Source organism: Microcaecilia unicolor, unplaced genomic scaffold (assembly GCF_901765095.1).
Source record: "Microcaecilia unicolor unplaced genomic scaffold, aMicUni1.1, whole genome shotgun sequence".
Taxonomy (NCBI): Eukaryota; Metazoa; Chordata; class Amphibia; order Gymnophiona; family Siphonopidae; genus Microcaecilia; species Microcaecilia unicolor.
The window spans coordinates 357-27,907 of NW_021963870.1; the positions used below are offsets into that span (position 1 = coordinate 357).

The 27,551-nt window shown below is 43.3% G+C and overlaps 1 protein-coding gene across 1 annotated transcript; it reads right to left on the reverse strand.

Moving 5' to 3' along the window:
* Positions 1-1,257: 1,257 nt before the first annotated feature.
* On the reverse strand, positions 1,258-26,643 carry LOC115459690 (acetylcholine receptor subunit alpha-like; the record flags this gene model as incomplete). The annotated part of the gene is made up of 6 exons (XM_030189499.1): positions 26,459-26,643; positions 14,636-14,780; positions 12,933-12,977; positions 9,584-9,693; positions 4,639-4,834; positions 1,258-1,495 (listed from the first exon to the last, which is right to left on the reverse strand). Coding segments are annotated over exons 1-6 (919 nt in total), but the record flags the coding sequence as incomplete, so codon positions are not given.
* Between the last annotated feature and the right edge of the window lie 908 nt (positions 26,644-27,551).

The following is a 27,551-nucleotide window of genomic DNA, read 5'->3' on the forward strand; positions in this document are numbered from 1 at the left end:
AACATTAATTGCAGTTGCATATCTAATACATTGAAACCAAAAGCATCTTTCTCATCAAACAAAAGACTTTAACGCTTTCCTGGAGAAATAATATTGTGTTATTCTCCAAATTTCTAAAGGCAGTCTGTTCCAAAACGTAACTCCCTGATGATAAAAAGGAACGCTCTAGCATGGATTTCTTCCAAACACCCTTAGAAGATGGATAATTTAATTTCAAACAGCATTTCGATCTACTGAGGAAAAAGACAATGGGAAATCTAGATAATTAATCAGTATACCAGATCTGACTCTGTACAGCATTTTGTACATCATGCATGCTTGCTTAAACTTCAATCTTGAAGATACCAGAAGCCAATGTAGCTCCTTCAACGGTGGGGATGCTCTTTCATACTTTCCCAGGCTGTAAATCAATCTTGCTGCTGTATTCTGCAGAAAGTTAAGTTTTTGTAGCAGTTTTTTTTAGTAAGGCCCCCAAATAGTGAGTTACAATAATCTAAGGGGGTTGTTTTCTAAAGCTTAGCTTGAGTTATCTGCAGCAAGGCTCATAGGAATAAAATGGGCCCTGTTGCAGATAACTCGAGCTAAGGTTTAGTAAACAGGGGGGGAGGGGGGGTAAGTATGGAATCAGGACTGCCTGTGCCACTGTTCTAAAGTTGTCTGGGTGTAATTTAGATTGAATTGCTTTCAGCTGCCGTAATTGGAAATAAATTTTAAGCCTGAATAAATAATGACTCCTAACACTTTTGAGTGGTCCTCAGTCATTAGTTTCTCACCTGTACCCAATTCCAAACACTTTGCTGTCAGCTTCTCATAATCTCCAAACCAAAGAACATTAGTCTTTAGTCTACTTAATTTTAGAAAATTGGCTTTAGCCCAATTATCAGTTTTGATGACAATCTCTCTCAGGTGCTGATTTTCTGATTGCTTTGTTTATGTTTTGATAGTTAAATGTTCTCTGTTCTAAGTCACCTTGGGTACTTTTAGGTGGAGGGTACAAACTGAATTTTTAGGTGGAGGGTACAAATTGAACAAAAATGATACAATCAAAGTTTGCTAACTTTTCAGTACTTGAAAATTTCCCATTATTTGGTCATTCAAAGCCGCAATGATTTTGGGTAAATTCATTCCTAGAATGTTTTTGGATGAATCACAGGATAGATTTAATTTATTGACCAGAAAACACTGTAGCAACATCACTGGATATCTATCTGTATCTAATAATGGCTTTTCAAATTAATGGCAAAAATATGTAAGTACCTGACTCTGTGGGCAGATAGAAGACTAAACCTGTTAAAAATGAGAAGAGCAGACAAGGAATGATGACATTCACAATGAAGTAGAGAGGTAGGCGCTGCATCAGGAAGTGATAAGTGATATCCAGATACGGAGTGTCCGGACAGCAGGAGTAGTCTACGCGATGCTTCCAGCCTCGGTAATCTTTCATTACCCACTCTCCACTCTCCATAAAGTTGCTCAAATCTGGATGATCACTCTCCTAATTAAAAAAAAAAAGCAACAAAGAAAAAAAAACAATAAAACAAAACAAATAAAATATAAAATCCAGTTGGGTCAACATTGAGCGGTGGTGGTAGGAATTAACCCTGGATATTTAATACCAGGCCGCATCCGGGCTCCAGCTTTGAATATCCGGGTATGGGCAGTCACCTGGAAGTTAACCAGGCACTGGCCAGTATTCCGACCGATGCCCAGTTTGCTTGGTGGATAAAGTTAAGACAGCCTTTTAGCCATCCTAGCTTTATCTGCTTATATAAGTGGTTAGAAACTAAATAATGCCACTAACTGGTTAAATCCAAAATACCAAACTCCCTGTGTCAAATACTAGGGTCTTCTAACCAAATAGTAACAGGCGAGAACTACATCTAATAACAATATCTAATTTTATAATAACCTCTCTGTGTGTCACCTTTGGCCCATCGTGGTGATTTCTTACAACAAAGCAAATAAACAACCTCAATAGTGTAAATGTAAATGTCCAAACGTGCTTTAACTTGTAAACGTGCCCATTCATCAGTCCAAACATTTTCAAGAAGATGATCACTAATTTCACTATCTTCCCAAGACGAGAAGTACCCAGCAGACTCTTTAATTGCGGCCTGATGAGGTGCCCATTTCAAGTCTTCCTCAGGAGCCGTTATCTCCAATTCTCCTGGTCTGCCCGCTTGATAGTATTCTTTCAAAGGTGCTATGTTCAAGGCTTAAACTTGCACATAATGGGGATCCCTTTTTATCCCTTATTTTGTAACGGATGAAAAACGCTATAGAGAGCTCACCCTTCACCTGTCGTCAACAAATTGACATCATTAATGTGTGTCAGATCTCACCAATGCATCAACTTTCTCAAATCATAAACGCATTTGGACATTTACACTTTAATTACACGCAGTTGCCGATATAGATTGCACTTAACTTTAGGTAATCTATAGAGAATTACCCCCTATTCCCCTAATTCTATAAAAGTCGCTAAAAATTGTGTGCACAAATTTGGGTACGCGCTCAGTTTGTGCAAGCAATTTAATTGAATGACTAGCTAATTAGCGCCAATAATTGGCATGTTAACAAATTATTGATCCTAATTAGAGCTAATTGAAATATACATACATAAAATTAGGCACGGGATCCACACCTAAATTTTACATGCAATTTCAGAAGGGGCGTGGAAATGGCAGTGTCGTGGACAGAAAGGGCACATTCCTAACATTTACATATGTTGTTATAGGATGAGGGAGGATACATGACTAATTTAGGCACGTACATTTCCACCACGTTTCAGCTGGTTCAAATGACCACTCCTAAAGTTAGTTGCAATTCCCAGGCATAAGCGCTGTTCTATAAATAATGCCTAACATTAAGTGCAGTTTATAGAATAGCAATTTTTTTGGCTCCATAGTTAGAATTCATCCCTATGTGTCAGTAATGTTCCTATTTTTACCCATAAACTGTAGAGGTAGGGGCGAGAATAGACCTGCACATCAGTAGCGTCGCTAGAGGGCTGATTTGAGGTGGGCTTGAGCCCAAGGAGGGTGGGCCTGAAGATTCATCTCTTCTTCACCCCCCACCCCCCCCCACCCCCGCTGCAGCCGCCGCAAAAAAATGCACATCTTCCTACCCGCCACTGCTGTACGGAACCAGACAATCTTCATCTGCAGGGTAGTGAAGACGTACTCTCCCATTTTTAAGCTTGTGGCTCTTGTTGTGTTGTGGGCTCCCACCTTGTCCCGCGAGTCCGGCACTTCAGTTTTTTTTCTTCCCTGCTTCTGCCACGGTGCTTCTTAGTACTGGCATGCTGCGCTACCAGCGATTCACAGACACGGGCTTCCCTCTGCCACGTGCTTCCTGCCCTAACAGGAAGTTGCATTGGAGAGGGCGGGATGCGGAAGAGCAAACGCTGAAGCCAGCCTGTGTGTGTGCGAATCGCTGACAGGTAGTGCAAGTGCACACTAATAATCTTAAGCTGGAACTTGGAAGCACCGCGGCAGAAGGACAAAAAACCCCCAGAACTGAAGGACTCGCCGGACGGGAGTGGGAGCGGAGGGAAGGGAGCAGCCAGCTAGGGATGCGGTATTGGTTGGGGACATCGAATGCACCATTCCTGGGTGGGCCTTGGGCAAAAGTGGGTGGGCCTGGGCCCACCCAGGCCCACCCGTGACTACGCCCCTGCTGCACATACAGTTTTAAGCTGAAATATTCTGTGTAGGGAAAGCAAATGCAAATCTCTGATGTCAACTTCCTGTTCCATGGCAGGGGAATGGTAGAGCCGACAATTGCATACCTGCTCAGTGTACTCCCTTACTTGAAGGAGGGGGGTGCCCCATCCTGTGTGGCAACTAAGGGGCCCTTTTACTAAAGGCTTACTGCATGGCAACCCGGAACTACCACTGGCCCAACACGGCCTCCAGCGGTAGTTTTGCCTCAAGCACGTGCCATTTTGGGCACAATGAAAAATTTTTACCACGCCACTAACCTGGTGGTAATCGGGCAGTTTGTACACTGCCATGTTACCGCCAGGTTACCATGGGAGCGCTTACCACCATCTCAATGGGTGTCAGTAAATGCTCCCCACCGTATGGTCATGTGGTAAGAGTAATTTATTTATAGCATTTATATCCCACAATTTCCCATCCACGGCAGGCTCAATGTGGCTTACAACAGTCGGTAAAAACATACATCAAGTCAGCAAACAAACAATCAATCAATTTCTTAGAAGTGTAAGAGAGAAAGGGGAATCTTACTGCATGGCCATTTTTTTAGGGGCTTTTTACCTGCTGTGGGAAAAAGGGCCATGTGGCATGCAGAAAAAAATGGGCCCCCACCACTACCACAGGGCCTTTTTTCCTGCAGCTTGGTAAAAAGACCCCTAAGGTAGGTACGCCACTGAATCCAGGGTTAGATCAGCCCAGAGCTGGAAGCAGCTTACTGCCATAGGCTGATTATTCCCCATTTACTTTCCTTTATAGTATAGACTCCTATTAAACCTAATTCTAGGTGCCCCTAGAACTGCCCTCCACATTTCTGGAGCTACTTATTAATTTAAATGTTAAACCTGACATTTTAAACCTAGAAAACCCTCCAGTGGAAATGTGCTTTTAGAAATAGTTTTTCTGTAACACTGAATCTTACCGGATTGATAATTACTAACTTTCCATCGTATGTCCAAGTGCCCAGCTTCATACTGCAGTTCTGCAGGTCAAAGGGGAAGTACGTGACTCTTATTTCACAATAGCTTTTGAAAATAGCTGGCGGGGTCCACGTGATTAAGCCGGTATATTCCAGGAGTGCTTTGGTTTCTTGCATGATGGCAAAATCACCATCAGCACTGCAATAAGAATATTTAACAGACATGTTTTAACATGAATGATCGGAACTCAATACAATTGATTGCTTAATTCAGTGCTTCTCAACCCTCTCCTGGAGGCATGCCTAGCTGCTTGGGTTATCAGGATCCCACAATTAATATATAGGGGTCCTTTTACAAAGCCACGGTAAAAAGTGGCCTGTGGTAGTGTGGGCGCGTCTTTTAGTCGCACGCTGAGCCATTTTTTACTGCAGCTGGGAAAAGGCTATTTTTTAATGGGGCGGGAAATGGGCCTGTGCTAATATTAAAACTAGTGCGCAGCTGTTTACGACCTGAGCCCTTACCACCACCCATTGACCTAGCACTACCCATGCAGTAACCGTGCAGCACACGCCAACATGGGCATGCTGCCAGTTACTACCAGGAACGCTCCCCGCAGAAGAAAACAGAAAATTATTTTCTACTGCTGGATTTGGTTCACACCAAACTCAGAGTTACCACCAGACGCACATGCTACCCCAGCACTAGTGCCGATTGGGTGCAAGCTACCTGCGTGTTAGCCCTCCCACACCTTTGTAAAAGGGCCCCATAGTAACATAAGGGCAAAGTTACCATCTGTGGGATTATGACTGAATACCTGTAAACCCATCTTCACACCAGCTGCGTATATTGACCATAAACATCACAGCTGTCACCACTGGCTTAACACTACCATACACTTAGTGGTGGAGAAAAAAAGCCTCAGTAACGCCACCCAGCCAGCCCAAAATCAGACTATAAGGCGTGGGTCTGGCGCACCATCATCTGGCTCAAAAAAAACCTCCACAATTACTCAGTGTTTCCAGGCATATCTTATAAACCGTTTTTCCTACAAATTTCTTTCACAGTGACAGACCTGTACATATATTCCTTAGAGCACAGAATTTCAATCAGTACAATTCATGCAGTTTATAATAGTTCAATATCCAATCAATCCTGCATTTATACACTCCCAGTGATTCCAGCCATAAACCACTTATCTTCAATCCAGTCGTTATTGTGTTTACTCTGTCCAGGAAATCACCGGCTTTAACCCAACAGGGAGTCCCCGTTTCGCTTCCGCTGCATCAGGGGTTCAATGCTCCATCTCAGATGCCAATCCTGTGACTCTGCTGTACTCGAAAAACAACCATGTAACTGACACAGAGATGCCTCCATCCTTCTATAAATGGATCAAGCTCCTCCTTTTTCCAATTCAAAACAACCAATTAAAAGTGGTGCTGGCCTCTGACGTCACTACTCCACTGCTGCTCATCCTGAATCACAAAGAAAACCCATGGTCCCGTAATAAGCTCTTTACTTTGTAAAGACAGCCTTTCTCAAAAAAAAAAATGCTGACCACTCTACCTTGACGTTAAGTCCATTGGATTCCGTCGAATTAAAGAAAAATATCCACTTCTGTTCAGACTGATGCAATATATGTCTCATATCTTTGTGAGGGCTTTAAATGCCTAATACTGTGCATCGTAGATTGTCAAACTGATGGTGCTGTGTCTCACAGTGGGTTACTAACGGAGACTCACGTTTCAAGAGTTTCAAACAGGAGTGGAGCTCCATCAGTCTAGTTTTTAGATTCCTCATAGTTTGCCTGTGCCTGAAGTGGGAATTGAACTCAGTTCCTCAGTTCCCAGTCCACCACCCTAACCACTAGGCCACTCCTCCACTCCTCCATATTAGGTCGCAGGGGCACTTAATGACATATACCACCCCCATTGTTTCACAAGTTGTGTTAGATTTCAAAACACATCTCTTTCCCATTTTAGAATGAGTAAAGACACTTCCTTCTTCCATAATCTGACACACTGAGCAGTAGCCACATTTCTTATGGGACCCCATCCTTGGGACCAAACATCATTCGGGCTTAAAAGATCACTCAGATTACAACCTCTCTGATAAGAAAACAGAATGTTTGATTTCGCAAACACAGTGTGTTTTCAATAGATCATAGTGTCTCCTCATTACTTTACTGAACCTCGTGGTGTTGGCATTGTACTTAATCACAAAAGGTAAAATGTCTTCTTGTTGCTGAACTGCTTTATATAGTAGTAGTGACTCCCTCGGATTATGCCAAGCGCTTTTAGCTGCCCTCTTGACTAAGTGATGGGGATATCCCCACTCTATCAATTTATGACTCAATATACTGGTGCAGCTTTTAAATTCCTGATCCGTTGAGCAAATTCTGCAATAACATAAAAACTGGGCAAATGGGATGTTCTTTTTCATATGCGGAGGATGCATGCTTGAAAAATGTAGTAGAGAATTTCTATCTGTGGGTTTAGAAAACACCATAGTTGCAAAGCCATCCACCTTCTTCTCCACCCATACATCCAGAAATGAAATACGCTGCTCATTCTTCTCTGTTTCAAATTTAATCTGTGGGTGACATTGATTTAAGAAAACCACAAACTGTTGCAACATATCTATCGTGCCCGTCGAAATACAGAAAATATCATCTATAAAGCGTTTCCAACACTGAACATGCTGGAAGTAAACCGACGGGTAATCCATTTCTCTTCAAACATTGCCATGAATAGATTTGCCACTGTGGGGGCAAAAGTGGCCCCCATCGTTATCCCTGATTTTTGCTGAAAAAACTTACTCATGGCTATATTGCTCTAAGTCAGAATCTCCCCTAAACGAAACAATACTGCAGGTCGTGAAGCCTTGATTGGCCAGGGGGGCGGCCACGGCCACTGGACCACCGGACCACCAGGCAGGGACCATTTTTGGGGGGGTTGGGGGGGGGGCTGGAGACCCATCGGATCTCCAGCCCTCCCTGAACCTGGGGGGGTGGGATCGTCGGGAAGGACCTCCAGTCCGCCGGACCTCCAGTCCCCTGTCGCTGGGGGGGGTGGTTTGCATCGTTGGGGGGAATGGGGGCCTACCAACATGCAAATGCATGCTGGCCAGGGCTCACCATTCCTCCCCAATGATCTGCAAACCCTAACGCCAGCTCGGAGCTGGCGTAGGGTTTGCCGCGGCCAGCGACCCAATATTTGGCGTGCTGGTCGCTGATCATTGGGGATGAATGTGTTAAGCGCTGATTAGCATGAATTAGCATGCTACTTGCGCTAAGAGCCCTCGAGTGCGTTGTTTTATGTGCGCGAAGGCTCTGATCATGGGGCAGCAGCAAACGCTGACGCTAGTATGGCGTTAACAGCCTCTAGCGCCGGCGTTTGCTTTTGATCATGAGGGTAACAGTATCCGTGTGTCAATCAGTTAGCATGTGGTAATGTAAATGCGTGTCATGGGTGGAGAGTGGGTGTTCTGGCGCTAATCGGTTAGCACCTCTACATTACCACACACTAGCTGGTTACCATAGTGATACCACCTGAGCCTACAAAATGGGTGGCTGTAAGTGCTCGTCCGTTAATTTTTTTTAAATGGCCACACGCTGGGAAAGGCCTATGTAAGGATCCTGAGTAGCTTGCAGCAGAGAAATAATGATAATCAAAATAGATCAAAAACACAATGGGCCTGATATTCAGACAGTGGGAGTTAGCCGGGCAGCCTCCCGCAGTCGACGCTGAGCCTGGTGACCAGCACTGAATATCCGGGTGTATTTTGGCCAGTTTAAATTTAACTGGCCAAGCCGATATTCAGCACCGACCAGTTAAGTTTAAACCGGCCAAAGATACACCTGTTATTAGAGGGCAATGCGCTGAATATCTGCTAGCATGAACTTACTCCAGCTTAAAATGGCTTACTGTGAGATGCGCTCAGCATCCTGCGGTAATGTCTTGATCTGTGCACTCAAATCCCATACTAAAAAAATATTTTTTGCATTATTGCAGAAGGGGCAGAAGGTGGACGTTTCTGCACCAATCAGCATGTTCACATCACCATGTTTTAACTGGTTAGTGCTGGATTACTGAATGAGCCCTTACTGCCTACAAATAGGTGTGGTTAATGTAACATAGTAACATAGTAGATGACGGCAGAAAAAGACCTGCACGGTTCATCCAGTCTGCCAAGATAAACTCATGTGTATACCTTACCTTGATTTGTACCTGTCTTTCTCAGGGCACAGACCGTATAAGTCTGCCCAGCAGTTTTCCTGCCCCAACCACCTGTCCCGCCTTCCATCACCGGCTCTGGCACAGACCGTATAAAAGTCTGCCCTCCCCTATCCTCGCCTCCCAACCACCAACCCCTCTTCCCCCCACCTGCTCTGCCACCCAATTGTAGCTAAGCTTCTGAGGATCCATTCCTTCTGCACAGGATTCCTTTATGCACATCCCACGCATGTTTGAATTCCGTTACTGTTTTCATCGCCACCACCTCCCGCGGGAGGGCATTCCAAGCATCCACCACCCTCTCCGTGAAAAAATACTTTCTGACATCTTTTCTGAGTCTGCCCCCCTTCAATCTCATTTCATGTCCTCTCGTTCTACCGCCTTCCCATCTCCGGAAAAGCTTTGTTTGCGGATTAATACCTTTCACATATTTGAACGTCTGTATCATATCACCCCTGTTCCTCCATAAGGGCAAAGTTACCCACGCTCTAATATTTTTTAATTGCCATGTGCTAATGGCAACATTAGCACATGGCCATTAATAAGAACAATAGAAAATTGGCCATTTTACTGCTGTGGTAAAAATGGCCCTGGCGTGCAGGAAAAACTCAAGTAAGGGTGTGCTACGGCCACATTTTATCACAGCTTAATAAAAGGTCCCCAATGTGTTTTAGGTTTTTAGCCTTAGGTTCCTGATCAATAATGGACATCTTACTTGTTGTAAAGCACAAAATCTGGGTGCCAAATTTTACTGGAAGGAATACGGATCTTTTTTATGCCTCCATAATCTTCTGGCTTCCACATCAGGTTGATATCCTTCCATTTCTAAAAAGAAGAAAAGTTCAGGCAATAAAAACAAACTAATGATATACCTGGTATCAAACCCAATGGAACCAGTTCAAGCTTTCAGGCAAAGTTGCAAAGGCTTCTATCAGTGTATTCTATAAGTCTGCTGGTTGTAGCAAGGCAGTGTTATTAACCCCCTGGGGAATTCCCAGGAGTGTGCTGCTCTGGTTTTTCCGAATGTGGACCCTGAAGGATCTTCACATGTAGAGGAAAGGTCCCACTGAACTTTTTTTCTGAGAAGTTCCGAGAGAAGAGGACATTTCTCTGGTAAGTGAACACTATTTTGCTTTGTGCTTTGAGAACTTAAAGATTGGGGTCTAAAGGAGGAATTGTAGGTTAGTGATAGGCAGAATAAAAATATTTAAAACAAGCAAATTTTATCAACTAATCTCCATAGGCTTAGTTTTTTTTTTTTTTTTTTTAAATTCTTTATTTATCAATTTTAACATTCATAGTATTTACTTATGAGTGATAATACACAGGTATGAAAATTACAAAGAAACAAATAGAGTCTGCAAATTAACATTGCGAAAATAATATTCATACTAACGCCCACAATTTAGGTAATCGATCCAAGACATTAGGAAATACAATTAATACCAAAACATGTTAAATCCAAAAGAACAGCTTATTTCCCAATCGGGTGACTCAGCTCTACCATACAGTGTTGCATGTGACTAAACTTGTACATTTACCTCTTCTCTGCTTATCAAAAAATCCTCCAACTGTTTTGGGTCAAAAAATTGATATTGCTTAGACTGAAGTTTTATCCTACATACACATGGGAATCGTAAAAGAAAATCTGCGCCTATAGCATTAACTCTAGGACGTAAAGATAAAAAAATCTTACGTCTCTGTTGAGTATCTCTAGCTAAATCAGGGAAAACTCTAATCTTTGAACCCAAAAACATGGAGTCTAAATGCCTCAAAGAAAGCTTAAGGACTGCGTCCCTATCCATTTCCATCGCAAAAGTTACCAATAATGTGGTTCGTTGAGTAATAACCTCTAAAGAGGACTCTAGGAATGCCGTAAGATCATTGCATCTTGTTGTAAATTTTCTGGTGGTTTCCCACCAGTTTGAATATAATAGGCACGTGTTATAGGTGGCAACGAAGTCTCCGGCATTCCCAGAGTCTCCATAAAGTATTTTCTAACCATTTGAATTGGTACCACCAAAGGAGACCGAGGAAAATTTATAAAACGCAAAGTCAATCTTTTGGATTGATTCTCCAAATACTCCAGGCGTCGTGAGGTAAAGTTCTTGTCTTTAATCAAGGATTGGCCCAAAAGTTCAAATTTTTCAGTTTTCTCTGTCAATTTTTTAACCTCAGAAGCTTGGGTTATATTAGTTTGTATCTGAATTAATGCTGTCTCTGAAAGGACTTTTATGGTCTCCATATTTTTCCGAATTAAATTTTCTAAAGCTGATTGAGTAGTCGAAGTTAAGTCCCACAGTGACTCTAATGTCACTACAGCAGGTTTTTTAATATTCCCAACCAAAAAATCCGGAAGAGGGGCCTTAGAAGCTTGCTCCAAGGTACTCACTGTTTTTTCTAACATCTGAGCAGCTGTTAATCTTGGACGAGCTTGGGCTCCAGTTGTCGGTTCGTGCAGGCTCCCTCCCTGTTCGCCCGGCTCTTTTTCTGTGGCCCTGGCTCCAGGACTTGCTTCGAACGCTTCACTTCCGGGTTGCGGGGGTGCTGCACGCTCGACGGGGCTCAAGGAAGCCCCGTCTACGCTGTTGTCTAGTGCCGAAGCGCCAGTACAGGAGAAGGAGTCGATGCCGACATGGGACCGGACCCAACACAGAACTGCTCCAGCGTCGTCTGGCGTGACTGGGGCATCCCGCCCGATACATGGGGAGCCTCTCGGACTTTGCCTCTCCTCTTACCCATTTACAATCGGGTAAGGTTCACCACCAGATTAGCTCACGAGCAGGTCAGGAGTGCGTCGTTTAGGCTGTTCAACAAGTCGCCATCTTGGATCGTACTTTAAAGAGCATTTAAATGTACTCTCCATAGGCTTAGTTTTAAAAACTTTGTATCACAGCATTAACAAATAGACTCTAGCAGGCACTGCAGGATCTAGGTTTCTGTACAAGTATATTATTGCTTGTTTAATAATAGAAATGAATAAATTAAAAGTTTTTAAAAAATTGCAGCAAAGGGATTCTCAGGTTGCAGTTTGTCACTCTGCGCTTGCAGCTGTTAATAAGCTGTGAATAAAGATAGTTTATTCACCATAATGGAAGTATTTGAGAATGCTACAAGGGTATCCAACCTGAGGCTCTTGAATTTTCCGATTACCTATTTTCTTTCCTCTCATGTATTTTAAAGATATTTGAAGTTAAATTATGAAGATCTTGAGGTTAAGAGTTGTTATTATTTGCCAAGAGGAGTAAGATCTAATAATGCTGAAGGGGAGTTTGATATTTTGAACTCCCCATACACCTTGGACTTCACGAAGTTCCTTGAGTTATCCGATGAGAATATTGCTAAAAGAGCTACGTTGCTGATTTCATTAGGTTCTACAGAACAAAAAATGTTGATTTACTACTACTATACTACTATTTAGCATTTCTATAGCACTACAAGGCGTACGCAATGCTGCACAAACAGTCTTTTGAGATTATATTTTTAAAAGAAGAATGTACCTTTTATGGTCAGGTATTTAGTAGATTTCTGGAGGTCGCCAGGTCTACACAGTTGAGATGTAAATCATTTTGTTGTTAAGACCTAGAGTATTGGGTGCTGGAGGCACATTTTTCTAAAATTCCCTTGTAAATGTTTGGTGACCTCTGGAGGTAATTATATTTTTCTAGATCCTGCTCACTTGGAGAACTTTTTGTTATCCAAGAATGGTACCAAGATTTCTTAAATTGATGTGATAACAGGTTATTATTAGTGTTAGAAAAATGTTTGCCTCCAGAAGCAGTTAAATATTTCTGAGATGTTTTAATTTCTATAGTTCCTCCCTTAATGTGAGCTAGTAGTTAATAATGTGCTTTGTTATATTTTTTCTTTCTTGATGCATGTTTTCATTTCTTGTTACTTCTTGATTGTAACATTATGCATTTCAATTAAAAAAATATAATCAAGAAATTAATTCTTGCTAATTCATACTTAATTCCTCGGAAATAAGTCAGGAAGTTGTAGCATGCAATGCGCATACTAGCAGGAGCAGTCACCAGTGACATTAGTGAATGTAAAGTGCAAACCTGTTTCAGACGCACGTTGGTGGTCACAATCTGATTTACTTCATCCTGTAAAAGGACAAATACTAAGGTTAGGGAAAAGAACTTTACTAGATAAAAAAAATGTTGGCCTGATTAGGCACTTCCCGAAGGGCTTTGCTCAACACTAAACTGTCTCTACTTCAGGAAGCAGGTGAAAGCTTGACTCTTCTCCCAGGCCTTTAATGGAAGAAGCAGCTAACTTGCTAGTCAGGACTTGCTTATCCACTCCTACCCCTGCCAAGATCATATTCATGCACCTTCCTGACTCCATTTGCAAATTTCCATTGTTAGCTACCCTTATTTTCTAACACCTGTTATTCTGTTTTATTTGTCTATCTACAGTATATGATCTGCTTCTGGTGACACCCCAGATGTCAGCCCAGAAGGAGCAGAGAAAGTACCTGCCTGTAATGTGTGTAAACCGCTTTAGTTGTACCACAGAAAGGCAGTATATCAAATCCATGACCCTTTACCATTTTAATAAATGTTTTAATGTGCATTTTGATGGCATTGTAAGTAGCTTACTATGCCATAAGGTATACGGTTGTTGTTTAAATGTTTTTACTGCTTGAGGGGCCTTTTTACTAAGCCGTGTAGGCACCTGCCTGTGCCCAACGCACGCCAATTTGGAATTACCAACCGGCTACTGCGTGGCCTGGGCGGTAATTTCATTTTTTACACATGTCCACTACGCGCACCAGAAAAAATGTTGTTTTCTGGCGTGCGGCGCTAACCGAGCAGTAAAAGGCATTCTATGTGCATAGACCATTACCGCCCAGTTAACGTGTGAGACCTTACCACTAAGTCAATGGGCGGCAGAAAGGTCTCAGACCCAAATGGACGTGCGCCAATTTTCATTTTGCCACATGCCCATTTTCGGCCAAAATAAAAGAAAAGATTTTTTACAGGTACGCTGAAAAATGGATCTGCGCACATCCAAAACACAAACCTATACCAGCGCAGGCCATTTTTCGGTGCACCTTAGAAAAAGGACCCCTTAATTGTCTATTCTATTGTCTGTATCCGGCTTAATCTTGCTGTATAATGCCGTTAGTGAAGTTCATGCATACATAAGTAAGGGCTCCTGACTGGGGCCGTAAACATATTTGCATACAGTGGAGAGAGTGCATGCAAATAGATCTCATGCATTTTCATTGGGGAAATCCTGAAAACCAACTGGTTTGTGGCACTCGAGGACCAAGGTAGTCCACCCCTGATCTAGATAATACTATTAAGGTGCAGTAAAGTTTTGCAATTACTGCACAGTAATTGCAAAAATTAATGTGCGATAATTGCAAGACCTTTGTGCTCACTGTTGGGGGCGTTTCTGGCATTTTTGGGAGAACTGCATGAGGAAAACAGTAGATACCGTGCATGAACTGTGTGGTGGAGAAAATGTCATGCAGTTAGCTACACCTCTCAAAGTATCATTAACTGCTTTGCAGTATCTGCTCTATTAATAATTAATCCATGGTAATTATCTCTGTGCTAATTATAAGGCACAACTCCCTGTCCGTTTCCTGCTCCAAAATGGCACTTTTCACATTAGCTGTTTAACATGGGAATTATCATGTAGTCATAGGCCTGCATTAACTGTTAGTGCACTGTAATTCCCACATTAAACAGGGACTACAACATAGTAATATACCCCTGAGTTGTTAAGATCAGGTTATAACTTGCCGTACCACATTAATAAGTTGAATAAGCTGCAGTCCAACTGTTACCACCACTGCTTCCTTGTAATATTCCACAGGTCGGACAAATTTGTTATAATTCTTTAATAGCTTTGAAAACAGACGAGTTTCATCGTCCGAGCAGAGGACTGATAAGCTGTATGTGGACAAATAAATTGTTAAGGAAGAGATGACACAGTGCAACAATGGCACAGATAAGAACATGTGAAACCTGAACATCAATATCTCCATTTCATCATCATTGACAGTAACGTTTTCAAGAAAACTAACCAGTCGATATTCAGCCTTCAGCAATCTGTGTTTTTTTGAAATGCTGACTGCCGCGGGCAGAATTAGTCCCGGATATTCAGTGTCAGGCCATGTCTGGGCACTGGTACTGAATATCCAGGGTAAATGAGCATGCAGTGGCCACCGGAGCATATGCGAGTCCCACCCAATATTCAGCCAGGGCCTGCATGAAACAGTTATGTGAGACCTGGCTGAATGTCAACAGGAGCTCACATAAAATAAAAAGGTGCCTGTGTTTCTCTGATCTCTCCCAACCCCCCTCCCCCAGTCAGTATAGGCCCTCCGGGGCCTACCTAAATTCCTTGGTGGTCCAGCTGTGTGATGGGGACAGGAGTGAATCCCACTCCCTCCTGCCTTTAGCAGCTGCCTTGATCTCTAGTGGCAACCCCGTGGTATTTTGGTAAGGGAAGGGATTTGATATATTGTCTTTCTGTGATTACAATCAAAACGGTTCACATTTTATATTCAGGTACTTTTTGTGTCCCTAGTGGGCTCATAATCTTGGTGGGGTTTTTTTTTGTACCTGGGGCAATGGAGGGTTACAAGAATCACAAGGAGCTGCAGTAGGAATCAAACCCAGTTCCCCTGCACTGACCATTAGGCTACTCCTCCAATTGGTATTTCAAAGGGAGTTGGGGGGGAGGTCCTAGCCTTGATGTGGGTTTGGGAGGGGGGGGGTCTAGGCTTCACTGGGGGGGGGGGGGATTGTGAACAGGGTGGTTAGAGGGGGGAAGGATTGGAGGAGCAGAGGGCACCTTTTAATGTTGTATTGTAACCCACATTGAGCCTGCAAAGAGGTGGGAAAATATGGGATACAAATGCAATAAATAAATAATAAAAAAAATACAGGTACTAGTTCATAGTGCTTTTGAGCAGCCCTAAATTCTCCCGGTTGGCTGTATGGGAGCTGGCACTGAATTTTGCTGTCACCCACATAACTCCCAGTTCTTCACCTGACCTGCCAACTTCAAACATGGCTGGTCAGAGCCGATATTCAGAGGCACTGCCCAGTAAGTGCCGTTGAATATTGGCAGCTAGGCAGCCACAAGTGATTTAAGTGGGCAGGAGGCTTTCCTGCCTGCTTAAATCGCTTTGAATATTGACTGGATAGGAATCACAAAAAAACATGAGCGTGGTGCATCAAAGAAACAGCATCAGTCATAGGATGGAAGCACTAGGCAATGTGTGGCAGCCAGCAAGAGAGAATGTTTGAAAGAGGTTAATGTTTTATATTTCTAATTTTTGAAACATTTTTGGAATATTGGACTATTGTGACAGAGAAATTACGGTGTAGAAGTGTGTTTTATACATTCAAATGGGAGTCACTTGTCTTGGAATATATGTACAGACACATGCCTGCCTCCCCCCTCCCCCCCCCCCCCCCCCCCCCACAGTTTCCCCTGGATGTGAGGCATGACGTATTTTTTTCCACCCAAGGGAATTGGACTTCCTTGGGCTCCCCCTGGCTGCCAAACCAGGTAACTCTACTCTATTTTGGAAGGAAAAATCCTAATCCTTTCTTCCTGAGGGCGTTCTGTTTTTTCTTTCCCTCCCTTAGATCTAAGGCCAGGAGCATTATCCCTGAGGACTGTGTTTTACCGGGAATCCGCCCTCTAGAGGAGCTCTCTGGGACTGCCTGATCACACTTGGTGACGTCAGTGTGTACATTTAACCGCCAGATAAAGCCTTAGTGTTATTGTGTGGGCGATTTCAACTCACCAATGTGGAATTACGCCCAAGAAGCTGTAATATTTCCACAATTGAAAAAAGCTGTCTAATTGTTCATAAGACTTGAGCATTTTATTGAGCTCTGTGGACTCCAGAGGAAGGCAGGTGTGCCGAAACACAGCCCGTGTTGAATCCTTTCTAAAAGCTAGAGACTTTTGAGTGAATTAGCCTACATTTTAATAAAGAAGTTTATTGCTTGGACTATACGCTCACTTGCCTGGTGATTCCCACTGCCTTTTGTTGTTGCTAGTACCATCAAAGAAGTATATATCTATATCTATGTAAATACTTGGAGCAGTCATTTTACAAAACAACATGTTTATAAGGAGAGAAAGGTCACTAAGAGGCATAATCGAAAGGGGCACCCAAGTTTTCCAGGACGTCCCGGCAAAGGGGCAGGGAAACCTGTATTATCGAAACAAGATGGGCGTCCATCTTTTGTTTTGCTAATACAGTCAGGGACTCCCAAATCTTGACATTTAGGTCATCCCTAGAGATGGTTGTCCTTAGACTTGGCTTTTTCTGATTTTTGGTGATAATGGAAACTAAGGACGCCTATCTCAGAAACGACCAAATGCAAGCCCTTTGGTCATGGGAGGAGCCAGCATTCATTTTGCACTGGTCCCCCTGACATGCCAGGACACCAACCGGGCACCCTAGGGGGCACTGCAGTGGACTTCAGAAAAAGCTCCCAGGTATATAGCTCCCTTACCTTGTGTGCTGAGCCCCCCAACCCCCCCCAAAACCCACTACCCACTACTGTACACCACTACCATAGCCCTTACGGGTGAAGGGGGGCACCTAGATGTGGGTACAGTGGGTTTGTGGTGGGTTTTGGAGGGCTCACATTTACCACCACAAGTGTAACAGGTAGGGGGGATAGGCCTGGGTCCGCCTGCCTGAAGTGCACTGCATCCACTAAAACTGCTCCAGGGACCTGCATCCTGCTGCGATGGACCTGAGTATGACATTTGAGGCTGGCACAAAATATTTTTTAAGTTCTTTTCTGAGGGTGGGAGGGGGTTAGTGACCACTGGGGGAGTAAGGGGAGATCATCCCCGATTCCCTTCATCTGGTCAGTTTGGGCACCTTTTTGTGCCTTGGTCATAAGAAAACTGGACCAGGTAAAGTCATCCAAATGCTCGTCAGGAACGCCCTTTTTCCATTAATGGTTGAGGACGCCCATGTGTTAGGCATGCCCAAATCCCGCCTTCGCTACGCCTCCGACATGCCCCTGGGAACTTTGGTCGTCCCCGCGACAGAAAGCAGTTGGGGACGCCCAAAATCGGCTTTTGATTATAACGATTAGGGCAACCCTGTGAGAAGGACTCCCATCTTCCGATTTGTGTCGAAAGATGGGCGTCCTTCTCTTTTGAAAATAAGCCTGAAAGTGGTTTACATGTGTATGAAGAGCTACATGCTTGTGTAAGTGACGGTTTTATTACATCTAAGTGGTTGTTTTAGCAAATCTGCATGTTTGCAAGGAACTGATTATAGAGCCATCCTTCAAAAGTCAAATGTTTTGCTGTTGAAGATGGTCTTGAATACCAGAGATGTAAACACAATTGCCCCATCAAGTTCTCATCCATATCCCAGGTCCAAACAAGAGGTTTTCTGTGACTCAAAGCAGATGCAAAAGCCAACATTTTCTGTGGTACATGCATATTGCCATTCTAAAATGTGGAATGCGTGTATACTCTGAAGGACCACCTAAACCATGCTCATAACACAGATCCTTTAAATCTCTGCTTGGCACCTCTTCCAATAGAGAGATACATACACGCATGTCAATTTCCACGTGAGAATATACTTCACATAGAGTGTAAACAGGGTGTAACTTCTGTTATCGTCTTCATAGTGCCTATTATTTGAACAATATTACCCCGATTCTGTATAGGTCATCCAAATTTGGGCACGGATCCCAAGTGCTCTTTTCTGTACAGTCTGGATAATAAAACCGTCCAATGGTAAAAGTACCATAGTAACATAGTAACATAGTAACATAGTAGATGACGGCAGAAAAAGACCTGCACGGTCCATCTAGTCTGCCCACGATAAACTCATGTGTATACCTTACCTTGATTTGTACCTGTCTTTTTCAGGGCACAGACCATATAAGTCTGTGCAGCAGTATTTCCCGCCTCCCAACCACCAGTCCCGCCTCCCTCACCGGCTCCGGCACAGACCCCGTATAAGTCTGCCCTCCCCCATCCTAGCCTCTCAACCACCAACCCCTCTTCCCCCCGCCACCCAATTTCAGCTAAGCTTCTGTGGATCCATTCCTTCTGCACAGGATTCCTTATGCCTGTCCCACGCATGCTTGAATTCCATTACCGTTTTCATCTCCACCACCTCCCGCGGGAGGGCATTCCAAGCGTTCACCACCCTCTCCGTGAAGAAATACTTCCTGACATCTTTCCTGAGTCTGCCCCCCTTCAATCTCATTTCATGTCCTCCGTTCTACCGCCTTCCCCTCTCCGGAAAAGATTGTTTGCGGATTAATACCTTTCAAATATTTGAACGTCTGTATCATATCACCCCTGTTCCTCCTTTCCTCCAGAGTATACATGTTCAGGTCAGCAAGTCTCTCTTCATACGTCTTGGAACGCAACTCCCATACCATCCTCGTAGCTTTTCTTTGTACCGCTTCCATTTTTTTAACATCCTTCGCAAGGTATGGCCTCCAAAACTGAACACAATACTCCAGGTGGGGCCTCACCAACGTCTTATACAGGGGCATTAAAACCTCCTTTTTTCTGCTGGTCACACCCTCTCTATACAGCCTAGCAACCTTCTCGCTACGGCCACTGCCTTGTCGCACTGTTTCATAGCCTTTAGGTCCTCAGATACTATCACCCCAAGATCCCTCTCCCCGTCCGTGACTATCAGGCTCTCCCCACCTAACACATACGCCTCCCTTGGATTTCTACTCCCTAAGTGCATCACTTTGCATTTCTTCGCATTGAATTTTAATTGCCAAACGTTAGACCATTTTTCCAGCTTCTTCAGATCTTTTTTTGTTTTCCACTCCCTCCGGGGTGTCCACTCTGTTGGAAATCTTGGTGTCATCCGCAAAAAGGCAAACTTTACCTTGTAACCCTTCGGCAATGTCACTCACAAATATATTGAACAGAATGGGCCCCAGCACCGATCCCTGAGGCACACTACTCACCTTTCCCTCCTCCGAGCGAACTCCATTCACTACCACCCTCTGGCGTCTGCCCGTCAACCAGTTCCTAATCCAGTTCACCACTTCGGGTCCTATCTTCAGCCCTTCTAGTTTATTCAAGAGCCTCCTGTGGGGAACCGTGTCAAAAGCCTTGCCGAAATCTAAGTAGATGACGTCCATAGCACGTCCTTGATTTAATTCTCCGTCACCCAGTCAAAGAATTCAATGAGATTCGTTTGGCACGACTTCCCTTTGGTGAAACCATGTTGTCTCGGATCTTGCAACTTATTGGCTTCCAGGAAATTCACTATCCTTTCCTTCAGCATGGCTTCCATTACTTTTCCAATAACCGAAGTGAGGCTTACCGGCCTGTAGTTTCCAGCTTCTTCCCTATCCCCACTTTTGTGAAGAGGGACCACCTCTGCCATTCTCCAATCCCTCGGAACCTCTCCTGTCTCCAAGGATTTATTAAACAAATCTTTAAGAGGACCCGCCAGAACCTCTCTGAGCTCCCTCAGTATTCTGGGGTGGATCCCGTCTGGCCCCATGGCTTTGTCCACCTTTAGCTTTCCAAGTTGTTCATATACACTCTCTTCCGTGAACGGTGTTATCCACTTCGTTTTCAGGTGTACTTTTGCCAGTCCCTCTCGGTCCTTCCCCAGGATTTTCTTCAGTAAAAACAGAACAAAAGTATCTATTTAGCAAATTGGCTTTTTCTTCATCATTTTCTACATAGCGTTTTGCTGTATCTTTTAGTCTCACAATCCCCTTTTTAGTCTTTCTCCTTTCACTAATATACCTGAAGAAGTTTTTGTCTCCCCTCCGTACATTTCTAGCCATTTGTTCTTCCGCTTGCGCCTTCGCCAGACGTACCTCTCTCTTGGCTTCTTTCAGTTTCATCCGGTATTCCTCCCCGTGTTCCTCTACTTTAGATTTTTTGTATTTCTGGAACGCTAACTCTTTAGCCTTTATTTTCTCAGCCACTTGCTTTGAAAACCATATCGGTTTCCTTTTTCTCTTGCTTTTATTTACCCTCCTTACATAAAGGTCTGTGGCCCTGTTTATTACTTCTTTTAGCCTGGACCACTGTCCTTCCACTTCTCGTATGTCCTCCCAGCCCATCAGCTCCTTCCTCAGGTATTCTTCCATTTTGTTAAAGTCAGCTCGCTTGAAATCCAGGACTTTGAGTTTGGAGTGGCTGCCATCCACATGAGCTGTTACATCAAAACAAACCGTTTGATGGTCACTGTTTCCCAGGTGTGCAGCCACTCGGACATTTGACACACTATCCCCATTCGTGAGCACCAGATCCAACGTGGCTCCCTCCCTCGTGGGTTCGTTCACCATTTGTCTGAGCAGAGCACTTTGGAAAGCATCCACAATCTCTCTACTTCTTTCCGATTTTGCAGACGGAACCTTCCAATCTACATCCGGCAGATTAAAATCTCCCAACAGCAGCACCTCTCTTTTCTTCCCCAACTTTTGAATATCAGTGATCAGATCTTTATCTAGTTCTTCCAATTGTGTCGGGGGTCTATAGACAACACCCACGTGGACCAAGGTTCTATCCTCTCTTTTTAAGGTGATCCATATTGCTTCTTCCTTTCCCCACTTCCCTGTCATTTCAGTTGCTGCGATATCATCTCTCACATACAGAGCTACTCCTCCACCTTTACGTCCCTCTCTATCCTTCCTAAAAAGATTATAGCCTGGTATGTTTACATCCCATTCATGGGAACCATGGAGCCATGTCTCTGTGACTGCAACTATGTCCAAGTCAGTCTCCAACATCAGGGCTTGAAGGTCATGAATTTTATTGCTTAGACTGTGAGCATTTGTGGTCATTGCTTTCCAACTACATTTCCTAGTATGTGTTTTGGGTTTAGTGATTTGTGAGTGTCTTTTGTCTTTGGGTACCTTCTCCTCTACCAGAAGACATTGGAAAAAAAGTGGTCTTTAAAAAGACCTTACGGAGGAAAAACAACAGAGCATGATTGTCCGTCCAAAAGAGTTGCATTTTGAACGGTTTTATTATCCAGATTGAACTCTACTCTTTAAAGCATCTTCAACTAGTACAATCTACAGCTGTTCGCCTTCATCATGTACAACCTTTTGACTACATTACACCTTTACATTATCAAGACTGTTGGTTACCCCCTTCTGTACATATCCAATATAAGCTCCTGATTCTAGTCTGCAAGTCTCGCCTTCCAGCTGCCCCGGATTACCTTTCCCACCTTGTCATTGCCTATACACCTACACGTTCTCTTCGCTCAACAGTTGCTAGCCTGCTTCCATTTCCACTCCTCTCTGTTATCAGAATAGAAACCACACATGCATCTGCTTTCAGTTATGTTGGACCTAGGCTTTGGAATGATTTGCCCACCCACCTCTGTTCTGAACCCTCTTACACTAAATTCAAGTCCTCTCTGAAAACTCACCTCTTTTCTCTCGCCTATTCTGTCTGCTCTTAAAACCTCATCTAGTCCTCTCTAGCAGCATGCCATTATTTTATTGTAAACTGCCTTGAAGTCATGTTTTGGTGTAAAGCAGTATATCATGCTTTGTGAAATAATTAAATAAATAAATGTCTTCTGGTACATTTACTATTGGATGGTTTTATTATCCAGACTGAACAGAAAAGACTCCTGAGGCAGGCCTTTGGCCGAAACACAGTGCTGTGTCGAGTCTTTTACCAATAAATATTGCTTCATTAAGAATTTGAAGTCTGCTTGATTTGTCCCTGGAGCACATGGTCTTTTTCCCACTGTTCCTGTTTTATAGAATAAAGCTCCAGCAGAGAGGTTGCTTGTAAATTTAGTTCCACCATTCGCACCAACGAAAACGTGGTGCAAATGCCCACACCAAAATTTAAACATGACGCACCATTGTTCTATAGTTATGTATGTAACTCAAAACCATACCCCTGATTCACCCCGAAACATCCATGACCCTCCCATTTCTGTGCCTCCTTTTTCAGACCTTGTGTAAATTTACATGCATAAGTCCTAATTAAATCTAATTAGTGCCAATAATTGCTTGTTAAAAAGCCAGTTATTGGCACCAATTGACTTGTTATTCTATTGAATTGCACGTGCAAATTGGGGGCATGCCTACATTTGCAAACACAATTTTTGGCGACTTTTATAGAATCAGCGGGTTAGTGTATCTAGGTTTAAGAAAGGTCTGGACAAGTTCCTGGAGGAAAATTCTATAAACTCCATGGAGAAAGCCACTACTTATCACTAGGATTGACAGCATGAAATCTTTTTACTCTTTGGGATTCTGCCAGGTATTTGTCACCTGGATTGGCCACTGTTGGAAGCAGGACACTGGGCTATGACCATTGCTGTGACTCAGTATGGATAGCCTTATGTTCTTAATATGTACATCTGTGCCTATTGTTTCCAGTATATATATGTACAGAATTACACCTACCTCAGAGCATATGTAAATATATGCACTTACTTTCTCTGAGCTAAATTTACAAAGGCACATTGGTGCATATGTTGCTTTCATAAAACAAGCATAACATATGTGCCTATGTGCCTTGATAGCCTAGGCACCCTGCTATAATATTACCCTGCATGTGTAAAACTTTAGGGCCCTGTTTACTAAGCCGTGCTATAGGCATGCTAGTGTTTTTAGCGTGCACTAAAATTTAGCACATGCTAGAGAATATATGGGTGTCTCTAGCATTTAGCACGCGTTAAAAACGCTAACGCCTTAGTAAACAGGACCTTAGTCTGCAATGGGGTCTTTTTAAGATCTCTGTTATTTGACTGTTCTAACGCATGCCTAGTCAGGTGTTTCATTGGTACTATACTGACATTGTATTATTTTTTTATGTTATATGAATGTGCTTTCAATGTGGCCTATTATAATATATCATTAGTCATTTATTAGTGCTACTTAATGTATATTTCTGATACTATGTAATTTTACTTCTGTTTCTAGGATTCAATTTGCCATCTTCAAGTTTACCTCATTGATTGTATTTATGCTTATGTTTGATCATTTCACTATTATTATATTGTTAAAAAAAATTGTAAGTTGCCAAGCTGGGCAGATCTCTTCATAAAGGTGGTCAATAAATCCCAATCAATAAATAAAATGCATATAGGACTCAATTCAATAAATGGTGCCCCCAAAAAATCAGTGCTGAAAAAAATAGCGCTTAGCTTGCTATTCTATAAATGATGCTCTAAGTTAGCCGCCATTTATAGAATACTGCTTAGCACCAGGAACTGCAACTACTTATAGGTGTGACCATTTACACTAACGAAACTCTGGTGTAAATCCCCGTGCCTACATTAGGCAAGGATCCCCTTTTTTCTATAACAAAATGCGTAAATTGTGGGAACACCCCTGATCCACCCATGGCCACGACCCCTTTTTGGATCTGTGCGTTGGCTGCGCAAATTTTTAATTTATGCCAGTTAGCACTGATAATTGATTGTTACAGCCCAATTATTGGTGCTAATTGACTCATTATTCATTTAAATTGCACACTCCCAAATTTGTGTGTGCAATTTATAGTGCCATTTATAGAATTGAGGGGACAGCATTCATTAATACACTTTATTATACTAGCCTGTTAATTACATTATCCTAGGCATCTCTAACTAAAATAATCCTTTTGCAGTCCTAAGTTTTCTTTCCTCATCTGGCTTCTTATTTTTGGAGGCAGCTGATGACCAACTGTAGCAGCAGCTGAAATAGACATATGATGACAAAATATCCAAAGTATGCCCACCCACAGGGCTTCCATGCCTGAATATTAAACAGAATTAAAAAGTTTCTTTGTTCTGCCTGTCCTTGAAAATTAGCACTGCATTTTCAGAATCTCCTGTAAGATTTGGGCTAAGATATCAAATGCTCATCTTTAGTGATTCTATAAAATAATCTGTCCTACAGAGATAGAGGACTTTTCTTTACAGGCAAAAAGATAGATGACTGATAAAGAGCTATTTCATTCTTCGCTAATGGGAAAAATTCATGAACAATTCTGGCCCAGAATTCTTAAAACATTCATAAAGCTGGAGCTTTCCAACTGCGCATATGTGCTTGATTTTTATGCTTTCCAACAAATGAAATGTTGGAAAGAATGATATAAGAGTGATAGAGGTCTGTCTGTCTATCTGTAGGCACTTTTCAGAAGGAGCACAGATTCACCAAATTTGGCTTGTAGAAAGAAAATTTGACTGTCTTGGATGAAGTCAACAAACAGAAACATTAGGTTTGCATTTTTTGCGAACAAAGCATCTATAAAAATTCCGTTGCTTTCTATGGAAGACCTTTAGAAACTATTAGAGTTTGACGAATGCTGACCACAATTCCATTCCAAAAGCCTCCTCCCCCACCTTCCCCTCACTCGTCCATCAGTTTGGCACAGAACAGCACAGGTAGACAGATAGGGAAATATAATAAAATAAGTGGCACCAAAGGCCATGTATATCACATTACAACCCCCCCACACACTCCCACAAAAACATACAACTCACACACTCCTTTACCCACACAGCCGTACATACCAAATGCGTGCTCACACAAACATGCTTATGTTTATTAAAATTTGTTATACCACCCTTTCTGAACAATCAGGTCAGGGCTAAAACACAAAAAACCCTAAAAAACAGATAAGGAAATCCATTGCTGATAGAAAAGGGTCAGGTAAAACAAGAACAAACATACCTTAAATAAAATAAACAGAAAACACAATTGCTGAGTTCCAGAGGTTTGGGAAAAGGAAAAAAAACTTAAGCATGCTCAGCCACATCCCTTTACATACACATACACATTCACTTGTCACTCATTATGCACATGTCCCATCCACACCTCCGCTCACCTACCATCTACACACATTCACCCCACAATTATTATTATATACCCCTTCTACCAGTGTACTTTACATCACTCTGACCCAGATACCCACCAGACACATACCCACACACCTACACTTTTCTATGCCTCAGTTCCGGGCTTCCTTTCTGCTTCCCTTCTCTCTTTCTCCTGCCTGCAGATCTGCGAGCAATGCGTGGGGGGGGGGGGGGGGGGGGGGGGGAGGGTTGATAGCTTCTGCAAACAGAAACAACCAGTGTTGCGGAGGTGGAACCCGTTGCCCATTCAAATTCCATCCCACACACACACAGCGAGCCAGCCAGAAGACACCAAGCACACAGCACGCGCCCTGGAACAATCCCTTACCCCACTACAGCCAGCAGTCAGAGAAGAACAGCAGCTCACACAGTCGAGGCCAAGCGCCGAACAGCCTGCACCACACACCGGGACAGACTGGATTGACGGATTTTACATGCTAATGGCTCCAGCGAGAGGACAAACAACATTGGCGACAATGGGCACCCCTGTCTCGTCCCCCTTTCCAACGTGAAAGAGGGAGTGAGCTGTCCGTTCACCAGGATTTGCACTGTGGGGCAAGTATAAAGCACCCGTATACCAGTAAGAAATTCTCCCATGATTCCAAATTGGGGGAGTACCCAGAACAAGTAATCCCATAGGATTTTGTCAAATGCCTTTTCAGCATCTAAACTAGCGATGACAGCATCCCCGGGCTTATTTCCTTTTGCTTGAATTGCATTAGTGCTCTCAGAATATTCGCAAATGCATACCTCCCTGGCACAAACCCAATTTGATCAACATGCACTAGCCCGGGCAACACTTTGCCTAGCCTCGAGGCCATGATGCTGGCAAACAGCTTGAGGTCCTGATTCAGCAGGGATATAGGCCTGTATGACCCCAGCAGTTCTTTGTCCCTGCCCGGTTTGGGAAGAACCACAATAGTGGCATGCGCCATCCTACCAATGTCTTGTCCTCTAGTGCATAGCGCCTGACATAGCATTTGAAATGGGCCAGCTATATTTTTCCTAGAATTTTATAGTATTCAGGGCCTAGCCCGTCCAGTCCCGGGGCTTTTGCCAATTTCAAGCGTTTCAAGGCTTGCTGTATTTCCCTCTCAGTAACCGGGGCATTCAAATGCTGCATTTTGTCCTGAGACAGGCTGGGAAGCTCCAACCCTCCAAAAAACCTCTCCCTTTTCTCCACGTCACAACGACCTTTGTCGTATAAGGAGCTATAAAAATCAACAAAGGCCTCTTGTATGTCCTTCTCTTTGGTTGTTAATATGCCGGCTTTGCTCCTAATTTTAGTAATCACTTGCCTAGGGGCTCTGGTGCGAATCAGTGTAGCTAGAAGTCGTCACGCTTTGTTTCCCCACCTACGTAGCTGGTATTTGTATAATTGTATATCCTTAATGGCTCTCTGATTTGTAGTAGATTGTTCTTGTGCCTGGTATCCATATACTGCTGCCGAACCTGCTCTGGGCCGTCCCTCATCAATAATGCCCTGATGGAATGCAATTGTCTTGAAGAGCCAGTAATTCCCGCTCTTGTGTTTTGCGCTTCCTGGAGCTATATTCAATTATCTTACCTCTAAGAACCGCTTTCCCTGCCTCCCAATATACCACGCGGTCTGGATCATTCTCCTCTAAATAGTGCTTCCAATCTTCTCCTAAAAAACTCTTAAATTCATCATCTAGATAGAGGGAAGGATTCATCCTTCATCCTCCTGGTTGTCTCCTAGGGGAAAGACCCATCACCACCCATATCATGCTGTGGTCAGAAACCATCCCATCCTCTATATCTGCTTCCCTGGCTAATGATAGGGAAGGTTGGGAGATTAATATGCAATCCAGCCATGCCTGCA